We start from the raw sequence: 13484 nt of genomic DNA, 5'->3' as shown, positions 1-13484 counted from the left end.
ATTTGAAAAGGCGTATAAAATTGTCTGCTCCAGTGCTTATAAAAAACAAACCTGTGGCAATTTTATGCATCCATATATTTCCTTAGTTAGTTTTCTTTTGTGAAACACAATTGCGTGCTCATGTACATGCACGCATAACTACTAATAACTAAAAGTTCGTGAAACGAACACTTTTTCAGGAGTTTTTATTTTAAATTTAAGATCATCTAAAAATAAAAATGAAGGCATATATGTTTCTACAAAATGACAAGTCAAACACAGTTGCATCTAAGAAATGCAAAGCTCACGCAAAGCAATAGCATAGTGTCAAAATAATAAAGAAATCATCGCATTACATGTAATTTTTTTCTCTATTTGGAGATCCTGCTATTGCTAATACTACAGTAATATGGATCTAAAGTTCTGCGGGTCAACAGAAAAAACTTCTCCAACTTCCAACCACTTCTTACAAATTTAGTAAATCAATCTTTTAACAAGTTTTATTTTTCACACTAAGAAGAGGCCGAAAAAGGGTCCTTAACGACTAAACCCTTAAACCCTAATCCACCATCGATCCCCCTCTCCCCTCCGCGCCCCCAGCGGCCCAGCCAGCCAGCCAGCCTCCATGCCCGCCTGATCTCCTCGGCCGCCGCTACCCGTCCGCCATGGCCGCCTCCTCCTCCAAGCTCCTAAACCTCACCCTAAGCTCCACCTTCCTCCGCTCCTGCCGCCTCGCTTCTACCTCCATCTTCCCCACCGCTTCCCGCCGCCACCCGGGGCCGCTCCTCTCCCTCCGCTTCTGCTCCGCCGCCCCCGCGGCCGTCGATGTCGCCGCTGACCCCGCCGTGGCGGCTGTATCCAGCGGCCACCCATGGCCGGAGTGGGGCGAGTTCCTCGACAAGCTGCGGGCGAAGGGGTACTTCGAGCAAGTTCTTCCCGCATCCGGCGTGAGCGCTGGCGAGGGCGCCGCCGGAGATGGGGAGGCGGCTGCGTCTGATAACGCGGCAGCGGCTGCTGCTGATAACGGGGTGGTGATTGCGGCTGATAGCGCGGTGGCCTCGAAAGACACTTACCCTTTCAGGGACCTGAACAGGGTGAAGAACGCGTGCCTGAAATTCGCGCGCGATCGCTATGATCTCCTAAGGTGGAGGAAACCTCGCGATTCTTTTGTGCTTTGCATCTATGCAGGAATTAATTTTCTTTCTTTCGCGCACTCTGCATAGTAGGTTTCCACGTTATTTAGGATCCAATGATCCATATATCTTTGAATTCGATATATTGGAGGCTATGCAAATGGTTGTACTGGTGAGTTGGTGGGAATGCAGCAGTTATTGCTTATTTGGGCTTTGGTGTCGTCCTGAATTAGGATTCAAACAGCAATAGCCAATAAGTCTTCACTTGCATGCCATCCATTGTTAGACTTTCTGCATTTTAGTTAGTCGGCTGAAGAGTTTCTACTACATCTCTGCTCTATATGTGAGCATGTTTGGTAAATCACTTGCTGATTATGATAGTCTTGAATTATGAACCCCCTTCTTACCTGCCAATTTTTTATTAGCAGAATTAAATGGTACGGGCAGAAACCATGATGCTAGTTAAAATATCAACATTTGGGTCATGGTTGTTATCAGTGATTCGGTTATTAACCGAGTCTTCAGTCTGTTCACATCTATGACCATGCCACAAGCATTCTATATTTTCTGGCTAAACTGGATTTTCATTTGAACGACGTTGCAGTTCCCTTCCCAAGCAGGATATGCAAGCTATTGTCAAGTGCGGCTGTCCTAATACCAATAGAAAGCCTGTCAATTCTGCAAAAAGGCTGAGAGAGTTTCTGAATGTTGAAGAAAAAGATGTAAGCTTAGCTGTCCTTTCTAATCATTGTCTCCTCATGTGATGATTTATTGTTGTTTTCCCATCATATTTCCCACTTCAGTTTTCAATTTGACTACACAATAACACTATCATTGTTTTGTGCCCTAATACCAGGCATGCAAAGATTGCAAATTACAAAAATCTTGTGATAGAGCTTATCTCACTCCAAAGGCAGAGAATGAAGTTAGGACCACTGATGTTATGCGCATACTTCTAGATTATGCAATAGATACAAAGAGCCTTTCAGGAGAGAACTCAGTTAATGAAAGCGTGCAAGAATCTGCAAGAAAGCTTCTCTCCGAGCTTATTATTCTTAGTGACACAACAATTGATCCATCTCATCCTAAACCGGTATTTCAAACCTCTAGTAAGCAGCAGTCATCCGACAAGAGCAAAGCCATGGCTCGGGGCTCAGTTGAGAGGGGGAGAGAAACAACTCCAACTGAAATGAAGATGGGTGATTGGCTGTGCACGAAGTAAGTTCTTTATGCTACGCAAATTGAATCTTTAATGACATGTTCATGTGAGGGCAGGGATCAAGGGTTAGTTTTTTTAGTTCTATGTTGTTTGTTATTTCTGTCAACCTGTAGAAGGTATAAGCTAGCGACCATTGTTAGCATGAGTTATGAGTTATTCCTGGATGAAGTATACTCTATTGAGCTGCGATTATGCTATACTCCCTCCGTCCCAAAAAACAAGTCATCCTAGGAGTTTTAGGGCACGTACAACGGTCGTGGCAGCCGTCGTCTCACGACGGAAGTTTTGCAAAATCCCCCTCGCTTCACTGCAGTAACTGAAGAGAGAGAGGGAAGCCGTCGCGTGGGGAGACGACGGCAAGCGCTCGTGCTCCCAGGCGAAGAAGACGGCTGGCTGCGCGTTGTACGGAGCGTCGCCTCCTCGTCGACACCGGCTGGCATGCAAACATTTAATGATTTGTTGACAGCCAAAACAGATAGCAGCTGTCTGTGGGTTGTACGAGCTGTCTATTTAGCCGTCTATGTTGTAAATTCCAAGAACTTAGAGACAGCAGCTGTCTCACTGTTGTACATGCCCTTAGGACAGATTAACAAGGAGGTAAAATGACCTTGATTGCCCCTATTTATTAGCCATATATGGTGCTAATTGACTGTTGCATGCCCACATGCACATGCACACATGCTAAATTGGGTATAATGACTTGGCTTTTGGGACAAATTTTGAATCGCAGAATGACTTGTTTTGGGGATGGAGGGAGTATATGCATGCAACAGTTAGAAGAGCATGGCATTTTACTTCACAACATTCTACAGAAGGCCATGTTCATAGCCATCATTTCTTCTGTTGGTTATTGATTGCTAATTTCTATTGGAACACCATCAACATGCATTAAACGTAGTAGTTCCATCTTCCATGGAAGTGGTTGCTATGCTTATTCATGACTTGCCATGCTTTAGACTATTGGTATCCATAACTCTGTAAGGCATTTCTTTCTAATGGCCATGGTCAATGCATTATTCTCTTCCGTGCATAAGTTCTTCTGTTCATTTTGTGACACCCTGTTTCTTTAGCATTCTTATTGAACTTGCTGTTAGTTCCTTTATGTTCCAATATGCATGCTATGTGTGAAATTAAAATGTACGCTTACATATTGATTTTAGTAATTTCTGTGTCATCTCATAGAATTTTAGTAATTTCAATCCTGAAGCATTCCAGTGTAGCATTCTGAGATATTCTACCGAACTTTCTACATAAATTCCAGTTTCTTAAGCATCCTTATTGAACTTTCTGTTGGGTCCTGTATGTTCCAACATACATATATCTGTGTTTGACTTCGTGAAATTAAAATGTACACTGACATTGATTTTAGTAATTTCTGTGTCATATCATATAATTTTTGTAATTTCAATCCTGAAGCATTTCTGTTGGTTCCTCTATGTTCCAATATGCATACTTATGGTATTTGTTTTATTTGATGGCTGAGGGAGTACACCCCTTGGCTTGCAGGGTGCAATTTTTTTATTGGAATGCTAAATAATCATGATATGCTAATTGCTAACCTAAGTTACTTTGCAATATGCAAATTTGTGGGCTCTTGTAATTTTCACTTCATTGTATTGTTCTTTCATTCTTTCATCTGCATGTGGAAGTGGTTGGTAGCTTTTTATTTTTTGCCTGTTGATAACAGAACATTTGCTAAATGTATTATGTTCTAAAAACTCTTATTTTGGCAGTTGCAACTTCTTAAATTTTGCTCGGAATCGGCGCTGCCTGGAATGCAAGGCAGATGGACCGAAGAAGGTAGAAGCAGCCACAGCTGAAATGAAAAAGGGTGACTGGATCTGTACACAGTAATCCTCTAACCTTGCACTATAGCTTTTTATTCTTTTGCTACTCTAGCACTGTTTGAATTGCCTTGCTCTGTGTGCTTTTCTAGGTGTCACTTTATGAACTTCTCTCGCAATAAGATATGCTTTAAATGTGAAGAACCTCGTCCGAAGAGGCAGCTCAATCCTGGAGAGTGGGAGTGCCCCTCGTACGTGCTAACCTAATCCTGTTTGTGACTGTTCTAAACTCTTGACATGCTAATGAGCCATTGTCTCCCTTTGCAGATGCGACTTTCTTAACTTTGGACGCAACAGGGTCTGCAAGAAGTGCAACCTGGACCGCCCTGAGGATGATACCCAGAATAGCCAGTTGGGACTGAGGAACACTAGAGGTGCCGGCAAGAGTAGAAGTTTTGACTATAGTGATCAGGACAGTGACAATGATGGCGATGCCTCACGCTACAAAGGTTTCCGCAAGCACGCAGCAAGCAGAAATAGAGGCTTTGGTGATCTGGAGGATGGTCTCACTGCCAAGACTAGAAGCTTCCAAGGAAGACGAGGATGATGACGTCTAGTCGTGCGCCAGCATGTTGTGAGCAGGTCAACACCGGCTCGGAGGAGGTTCACAGCTGCCTGAAACCAGTGAGAACACCCGGCAGCTCGGATCTTTGATGTCTGTGCTTTGTAACATATTTCACGGGATGCACTAGTTGGTAGAGGACTCGTGAAATAATAGGGTGCCAGGAACCTAGGAAAAAAATTGACAGCATCGTTCGCTCTGCTGAGGTGCAGACGAGGGACGCAAACATGTTCTATTTGTACCGTTATTATTATACGGATTATTAGGGAAACAACATCGGTGCAACTGGCTGTTGACAAGGATTTCTTTGTCGCCATTTCTGTATGACGAGGTATACAATGATCATTGTTTTGGGGGCTTTACAACGTTGAAATTTCCGCGGATTTACAGCTAGAATCACGTATTCTTGTGTGGCAGAACGGATGAAGACAGGTTTCACTTTCTTTTAACACTGATGTTGTACAAACAGAGTACTCCGTAACTAGCAGCAGGAACTTCAGTCCAAAAGAAGGAAAAAAAACTTGCAGCAGGAACTGTATAATCCCATGCTTCAAGCTTTCTTCATCCAGACAGCACTACAGGGTTCCAAGCACGAGTCACTTGGAGATTGAGAGTTCAGGCTTCAGAGCGTCTCCCTGACGACCAGGCTGATGCCGAACGACGCCGTGCAGAGGATCAGCCCAGCCCCCGCCACCATGCTCAACCGCACCCTGCAGCATACACCGAATGCGTGTGGCGCCGCGTTACGGCTTCACGAAACAATCCAACCGATGTTAAATCTCACGACGCAACGTAATTACGTACCCGCTCATGCGGTTCCGCGGGGCACCCGCGGCGTACCCCTTGAAGTAGAAGAACCTGGCGACCGTGTAGAGGGCGCCCAGCCCGGCGCCGGCGGCCGGGTGGCGCAGGCCGCCCAGCAGCAGCATGGCGAAGAAGAGCGGCATCACCTCCAGCGAGTTCTGGTGCCCTCTCTGCTCTCGATCGCAGAGCGCGCAAGCTAAGGATTAGCAGCTTGAGACGACGCGATGGGGATCGGATATGCCGGCGGAGTCGCGCGTACCTGCACGCAGTTGAAGAGCTTGGCGTCCCTGTTCTCCGACTCGACGGCGTACAGGGTGGGGTAGGACACCTTGTACTTCCTGCGGGCCTTGCCGACCTGGAGGCTCATCCACAGGTTGAGGAAGGCGTAGGCCACGAGGACCAGCACCACGTAGCCGTACTCCTTGGGCAGCTCGATCGACACCGCCATGGCTAGCTGCTTCCTCCGCGTCCGTTCGACGGGTAAGAGGCCGTGAGGAATTGATAAGCTGAGAGGGAGGGGAATTGAACGTCCAGCTCGAGTAAAATTTATCTTGAAGAAGAAATTGCTGGGAGAGATGCAAGATTTGGTGAGGTCAACGAGAGAAATTCATTGACTTCGTACAATGACATGGATGATGCCTGTCCACTGACCCTAGAGTATTAAGAATCCAACAGGATTGTTTAAAATTGACGTCCAAGTCGCTTGTTTGGAAGCCGTTGGTAATGTTCTTGTGGTAGGAGTATTGGAATTGATCACGGGCGCAAGCATTCAAGGACAAGCACAAGGTTGATCTCAGGGCTGGAGTTAAATAGGGAGTACTACAGGTAATGTAGAAGTGTTACCAGCCAGTGCTCCTATATAATCGACAAACCCAGATATTGCAGAGCTATCAGCCGATTTTACATCGCATAAAAAATTACATAAAAAAGGTGAGACACAAGCCATCGACAGACAGCGAAAGCAAAGAATAACAACTACAACAGGCAGCAAGGACTGTAAGATTCATGCTTCAAGCAATCTTCTCCATCTCTTTATTCCAGCACTACCAAAAGTGAAATACAGGCACACGCACACGTCCGCTACTTTGTTTATCAACACGAAAAGAACGATGCGAGCATCAGACTACAAAGGCCTAAGTGAGACCGCAAGAAGTAAGTTGTCCCGTTAATTCAGTCTGCAGATCACGTGTGAACCTGAACTTCAGAGTGTCTCCCGGATGACCAGGTTGATGCCGAAAGATGCCGTGCAGATGATCAGCCCAAACACAGCCAGGAAGTTGAGCCCCCTACAGCACACACCGCAAGAAACACAGTTTAACCATTATTATTAGAAGTTGGCATGGGTTACTTGCAACAATTTGAGATTTATTCTAAAACAGATGCATCACTACAAGTTCAGATTATCTCGTTAAAGTGATCCTTCATGCTGCGGTTTCAAGGCTTCTGGATTGTTACCTTAGAAAGGAAGGTAGGAGAATTTGCAATGCCTAACAATCAATGGTTGACTCTTCCCAACAAATTGGGGATGGCCTATAACCTACGAATTGTGAACAAACCTTACAATCAAGGTCTTTGTCTTTGCTAATAACTTAGGAGAGTGTAGACTTGGAAAAGATTGGGTAGAAAATTGGTAGTGCTTCAGTTATAAATGGTCAAATTATACACCAAAACAACCCAGCAATGACCTTAAGACATAAACAATGTGAACAAACCATACCTACCGACAGAGATCTTTGCCTACGACAGTTGCTTAATGTGAACATTGGAAATTTTGGGCACAGTTGTGTAGCAGGTAGCTGTTGCCATAGCTACAAATGGTCAGAATAATACTAAGAATGCTGAAAAGGAACAAAAGCACAATGGACAACTAAAAGAAATGCACAATATCTTCCACGAACGCTTATAGGCTATGACTACTCCACGCCATTAGCTGAGAGCCAACCAAAGGTATATTATCAGTCAGAATTGCCTGCAATAACTTTCAGATGAAACTTGAAAGGGTTTGTTTGGTGCTGCAGTGCATTGGTGGAGGCAGTTGTGGCCATGGCCGGGGCCAAACTGCTCCCTTCCCTTTGGTTCATGCATCGGCCTGAACTCCCAAAAAGCTCTGCCCACAACTTGTAGACTTCTCCGAAAGTTGCTGCATACACTTCGTTCTTCCACTACCCCATCAGTCGCGCAATCCTTTTGGTACTCACTTCAGAGTATTATGTTGTAAACTGAAGTGATTAGGGTCAGACAAACCTTGTTATAGGACTACAATTTGCCATGCCTGCTGTCCTACTGACCCTGCTTATCAGCAGTTAAACCCGTAGCAAATCAGCAATGACCCATGCAATGTAAATTGCAATTCACCAACTAGCCAAGTTCTTAGTCCACAGCAATGGCTTACGTGAACACTGAACGCAGAGAGGTTTGAAAACTTGTCCAGACAAGTAGCTAGGGCCTTGAGTACAACTTGGTGGTGCAGAGCTCAGCACAAAGGCTCATCTAAAACTCCCAGAAAAAAAAATGGGCACGACAAGAGTTACTTGAGTACTTGACACCTACTCCACTCCACGTTGCTGAGCACCAACAAACCAATTTCTGGCATTTAAAGTGGACTATTCTATACTGACTACCGAACATTGGTACCTACATACTACCAGTATTCAGGTATTCATAGAATATAGCAGAGGCTTCGAACCACATACATATATGAAGTAGACAATATATTTTGTTATAACGTGGCTCAGTTTTAAAAAAGATTTGTAGAATTTATTGCAGTTATTAGTGGGGATCATTTATACGAGTATACTTAGTATCTTAGGCTACATGGAGACTGATATTTCCTAACAAACAAAAACACAGAAACCAATTAACCTCTATTAATTCTTCCCTATATATTATTTATGTTTTCTGCAAGTGCACAAAAATTTCGTGCGTCGTCATAATTTCATCAGCATCTTCTGCATCGGCTTCTACGGATGCAAACTTACCCAATCTTGAGACGGTTGTCCGGGACACCGGTGGCGTATCCCTTGAAGTAGAAGAACCTCGCGACCGTGTAGAGGACGCCCAGCCCAGCGGCGATGGTCGGGTGCTGCAGGCCGCCGAGCAGCAGCATGACGAAGAACATGGGCATCATCTCCAGCGAGTTCTGGTGCCCCCTCTGCACTCACAAGGACACACGAACCGAAAGGAATTTAGAGGGCACTCCTCTTCGTCCCAAAAAATCAACCCCGCACAAGAGCAATTAATCAGACGGGTAGAGGACGGCAGAATCTTGGGCGCACCTGCACGCAGTTGAAGAGCTTGGCGTCCTTGTTCTCCGACTCGACGGCGTACATGGTGGGGTAGAATACCTTGTACCTAAAGAGGAATCGCCGAAACCCATGAGATCTCCGGAGACGAATAAGGGCGGGCGACCATGGCGACGACCGATTCGATTTCGCGGGGCTTACTTTTTGCGGGCCTTGCCCACCTGGAAGCTCATCCAGAAGTTGAGGAAGGCGTAGGCCACCAGCACCAGGACGACGTAACCGTACTCCTTCGTGAGCTCGATCGCCACCGCCATGGTTGCTTCCTCGGTTCTTTCTTCCTTGGAAATGGAGGAGTGGAGGAGATCGGGGAAACAGGGGGTTATGTGGTTTGGAGAGGCCTGTTGATAGACATCCTCCTTATAGGGCTGAGACGGCGTCTGGAAGCTCCTAGAATCTAAACTTTCCTTTGGCCCAAGAAAGCTTTGACCGATTCCTCGTGGCCACCTGGGCCGTAGGATGCCCGTTGGGCCGCTTTACTTTATTCCGCTGTGTCGTGCACAAAGAAAAGAATCGTTTCTTTCTTTCTTTCTTGAAGAACAAGAGACGGTGGACTTTAGAAATTGCTGGTAGAGATGTAAATTTCGGTACAGTCAACGGCAGAAGATTCATTAACGTCATGCGTGATGCATGTCTACTGATCCTACTCATTGTCAAACGAAAACAAAGTTAGGGTTTGGTTTGAACTGTACGCAACCTCCGTTAGATCTCGTATCTGATTCCGTATTTCTCTTAGGCCTTGTTTGGTTCACCGTTGACTACTGTAAACGAGTCATGATCAGGTCCCAGCCAGTAGAAACCTGATACACCTGGTACTGGAAGTATGTTCGAATTTTTCACGTTTTCTTCAAATATTTTCTGTGCATATGATGGTATATAATCTAGCACAGATTTGCTCGGTCTTATTCAGAGGATTGGAGATAGTCGGCCTGCACCGATGTGAATCGGACACAAAGCTGGTAATCAATAGCATGTGCGACCAAAAAAAGCAGCACGAGTGATCCCACCGCCAATCTTCCCATCCGTTAGCAATACCGATGTGTGAACCCCAAAAAAAAATGGTTTAAAATGGACCTTAAAAACTCCTCTAAGAGCGCCGTTGGACGTGACGTCAGTTGTAAGATATTACTGTACTTTGGAAAGACCAAGGACCTAGAGAAGTCGAAGTCGCTTGTTTGGAAACCAGTGGAACGGATGCATTTTTTTTTGAACTAAAACTCTCCCTCCGTAATGTCGAAGAAGAAAGTAGGAGACCAGAATGGAAGAAATACGAGGCTCGAGTTTGGTAACCAATAACTGAGGCCATATTTCCACGTTCAAACTTCAGACCTTGAACAGATACATCGAAAATAAAAGAGGAGCTAACAGCATGCTGATAGGCCCCGTCTGGAACGCAGTATTTTCACAGGAATTTCAAAGGAAACCTATTACTGTGTTTTGCTTACGTCACTCGGCGTTTGGAATGGAGGAATGCTTCTGCCGATTCCTCCGGAAAGGATAGTTCCCCTCGATAAACCGGAGGAAATAAAACATCCAGTCTGAGCTAAAGGATTCGTGGAAGCCCGAGGCAAAGAGACGATGGGGAAGCTTTTTCTCGTGATTCAAATCGGATTAGGGAGGAGAATAGGAGAGAGAAATGGTGGATTAATGAAGAAGGCTCGCCAGTAGAACGCCAGATTTGGTCCCATCGTCGCCACCGGCAGAAGACTGCCTGCTGCCGTCGCTCGTCCCTCTGCCGATTCCTGCCGGCGCTCGTCCCGTTCCCATCTGAACACAGCCATCTCTGACTCGCCGTCGCCGAGCGCGAGACCTGGGAACGAGAGGAAACAGGAAACAACGCAAATGGCCGTGACGTGGAGGATTTGTGGCTGTTCGCACATGGCTGGATAAGGATGGATTGATGATGTCGGTGTTAATGGATGGAATGAGTCCATGGACCGGCCTTATACGTCAGATTCACTTTGGTTTATATAATGCTTTCTTAATTAATGATTATGTGCTATTATTTAATCAACAACTATGTACTAAAAGTGTTTTATTATTTTAACATTTTGTGATTCATATGGTATGGTTTCCAGTGTTACAAATACCTCCTTCTAGCTATTCCTCCATTTTTGTGTTTTCCCACGATGTTCATATTCCTTTCTTGTGTTTTTCTCCCTTCCTCTCTTTTCAATTCCTTCATTCCAAACAGGGCTTAAACCAGGTTGTCAACATATATGTCTTGCTGATCTCATCAACCAACTCATCCGACCGATAGTGCAGTCTTGATTTTATCACGCACCAAAATAAAAAGGGAAAGCTATAGCTCACCCATGTGATCTGTGGTCTCCGCTCACTCAATTTGTCGGCCGTTCAATTTCTCTCTCGCTCGATCTCGACGCTCCACCTGTCCACACGAGCTATAGCTCATCAACCAACTCATCCCGCCGATAGTGCAGTCCTGTTACCAGATGATTTTATCACGCACCAAAATAAAAAGGGAAAGCTATAGCTCACCCATGTGATCTGTGGTCTCCGCTCACTCAATTTGTCGACCATTCAATTTCTCTCTCGCTCGATCTCGATGCTCCACCTGTCCACACAAGCTACTAGTTTTTTTCCACTGATGGCTGGGTCCACTTTGACGGTCTCTACTGTTTGTATCTTGGGAATCGCGCCGAAGTATTTCCCGTCCCTTCCGTTTCTGATTTCGTCCCCCTTTCCCGTTCTCCCGTCGAGCTCAGCGAGCAGGCGAGGGGCCCCTAGGGTTCCACCGTCCCGGTGAGTTCTTCACACTTCTGTGATTTTGAACCAATAGATCGGGTATTTGATTTGTGTTGTTCATCGGTAAGGAGCTTGATTGCTTGATTTCCCTGGCTATTTGCGCTAATTTTTGCCCTTGCGTTTGTGTATGCTTGTTGCTTGGTGGGGTTGTTCTATATCTGTTGTCTCGATTTGTCTAGCCGCAATGTTCATGAATGCATTATGCAAGGTATGTTGCGGTGTGATTTTGCTGTTTAGTTTTCGTTGCCTAATATTCATTTTCGATTCAAGTCCATGGTCTATCCCCCCTCCCCCCTGCTCCTCCTCTCTAAATTTCTCATTTATTGTTGATTCCTCGTGTCTTGATTTTATGAGGTATGATTTTGTATGTGTTTGTGATCCGTGTCTTAGGTTTGTTTCATGATAATTTTTGAAATTTCTCCTATCAATTTTGCAACTAGGACTCGCTGGTCGATAGGTGATGATTCCTTTGTTCATTTATGTTGGAATGAGATTCTTGTATCCATTTTATGTCGTTGTGGTTCATTTCCCTTGGTGGGATGTGAGGTTGCTCTACCATTTTTTTTATTTAATATCTGCCTATGATGAGCTTCATCTCTATATTATTGCAATGGGTTGTACTGAGTCAATTTCCCTTATAATTTTGATGTTTTTCCCAAATTTATGCCTCCCCTAGGGTTTACCAAAATTCTCAAAATTGATGTTGGATTCTAATCTTTTGGGATTCTTCTTCCCGGGTCTATTTATCCTTGAGGATATGAGCTTGTGGCTCTATTTTCAAATGGATCGGATTTGTCTCGATGTGTTTTGACTAATCTCGTTGCAAAACTAGCATGTTGTTTCGTTCTCTGTTCAGTCTGCGAAATGATCTCACTTGCGGAGGTACTCTCCAGCATTGCAATGATTCGTCCAGCCAACAGCTTTTGGTTATTGTTTTGTGCAGTGATTGCACAATTTTTTTTCTCTTGTTCGTCTCTTCAACGACACTAGACTAGTTAGTTGCTTGCTTCTTTGTTTTTCAAGCAGCGCCGATATTTCTCCATTGGTCAGCCGTCAGGTATGTTCAGGCTACTTGATGAAGCTTCTATCACTAGCTTGTGCAGGTAAGCACCTGAGGAGCAACAAGGTTCCATCATTAAGTTTGTAAGGTGCAGTTCAGTTGCTTGTTTATTCCAAAATTCCAGTGTGCTAATACTTGCTTACTGGATAGCCTTTTGATTTTAGTTTTGCTCTAACTCATATGTCTTGAAATGTCTCTTTCATGCTATAGTGCAGTTATCTTTGTTTAATCTTTCAAGCATGAATCTCTCCTTTTGCCTTGATCTATTATATAGTAGCTTGGCCGTTACACATGCTAGGACCTTCTTTCGATAGCGTGAGTTCTTTCGATTTAGTCTCTAGCTACAGTGAAGTGACTAGAAATTGTATGCATGCATATTTAGGTTAATCCTTCTAGGTGCTATCTCATGCATGTTTGGCTGGTGGTTTTAGTGATGCAGTAGTAAGTTCTCATGTTAGCTAGTTAGTAAGCAGTTTGATAGAAGCAATATTTATCTAATATCACTCTACTTGAGTGTAGTTGTTTTAAGATGATTCCTTTTGTGCATAATGATTTAATCATATTGGTATTCTTCTTAATTATAGATTAATCATTTGAACTTGCAATCTACAAGTCCATTGCAGTTTGCAAGGTAATCTGTGTTCATTTGGCGGTTTTCATTCAACCCAATAATTCTACTGTTTACAGCAGCAGCAGCAGCAGCAACAACAACAACAACACCATAGTCTTTCAGTTCCAAGCAAGTTAGGGTAGGCTAGAGTTGAGAAACCCAACAAGAGCCACAAATCAGGGTTCGGACACATGCATAGCTATTTTTC

At 44.5% G+C, this 13484-nt stretch overlaps 3 protein-coding genes across 3 annotated transcripts; 1 reads left to right on the top strand and 2 right to left on the bottom strand.

The window, feature by feature from the left end:
* Positions 1 to 535: 535 nt before the first annotated feature.
* Positions 536 to 5039, top strand: LOC101765130 (zinc finger protein VAR3, chloroplastic). Its single transcript, XM_004981960.3, has 6 exons — positions 536 to 1123; positions 1717 to 1834; positions 1969 to 2330; positions 4065 to 4181; positions 4268 to 4366; positions 4443 to 5039. The coding sequence occupies exons 1-6, from the start codon at positions 645 to 647 to the stop codon at positions 4720 to 4722; spliced, it is 1455 nt and encodes a 484-aa protein (XP_004982017.1). The 5' UTR covers positions 536 to 644; the 3' UTR covers positions 4723 to 5039.
* A 109-nt stretch (positions 5040 to 5148) lies between these two features.
* Positions 5149 to 6266, bottom strand: LOC101764715 (microsomal glutathione S-transferase 3). The gene is made up of 3 exons (XM_004981959.3): positions 5801 to 6266; positions 5542 to 5711; positions 5149 to 5447 (listed from the first exon to the last, which is right to left on the bottom strand). The coding sequence occupies exons 1-3, from the start codon at positions 5987 to 5989 to the stop codon at positions 5360 to 5362; spliced, it is 447 nt and encodes a 148-aa protein (XP_004982016.1). The 5' UTR covers positions 5990 to 6266; the 3' UTR covers positions 5149 to 5359.
* Positions 6267 to 6538: 272 nt separating this feature from the next.
* On the bottom strand, positions 6539 to 9187 carry LOC101764309 (microsomal glutathione S-transferase 3). Its single transcript, XM_004981958.3, has 4 exons — positions 8985 to 9187; positions 8817 to 8892; positions 8520 to 8692; positions 6539 to 6827 (listed from the first exon to the last, which is right to left on the bottom strand). Exons 1-4 carry the CDS (start codon positions 9095 to 9097, stop codon positions 6743 to 6745), a joined length of 447 nt encoding a protein of 148 aa, XP_004982015.1. The 5' UTR covers positions 9098 to 9187; the 3' UTR covers positions 6539 to 6742.
* Positions 9188 to 13484: the final 4297 nt, after the last annotated feature.

This window comes from Setaria italica, chromosome IX (assembly GCF_000263155.2).
Source record: "Setaria italica strain Yugu1 chromosome IX, Setaria_italica_v2.0, whole genome shotgun sequence".
NCBI lineage: Eukaryota > Viridiplantae > Streptophyta > Magnoliopsida > Poales > Poaceae > Setaria > Setaria italica.
Note: the sequence above shows the minus strand (reverse complement) of the source record. Positions and strands in the feature narration are given on the sequence as shown.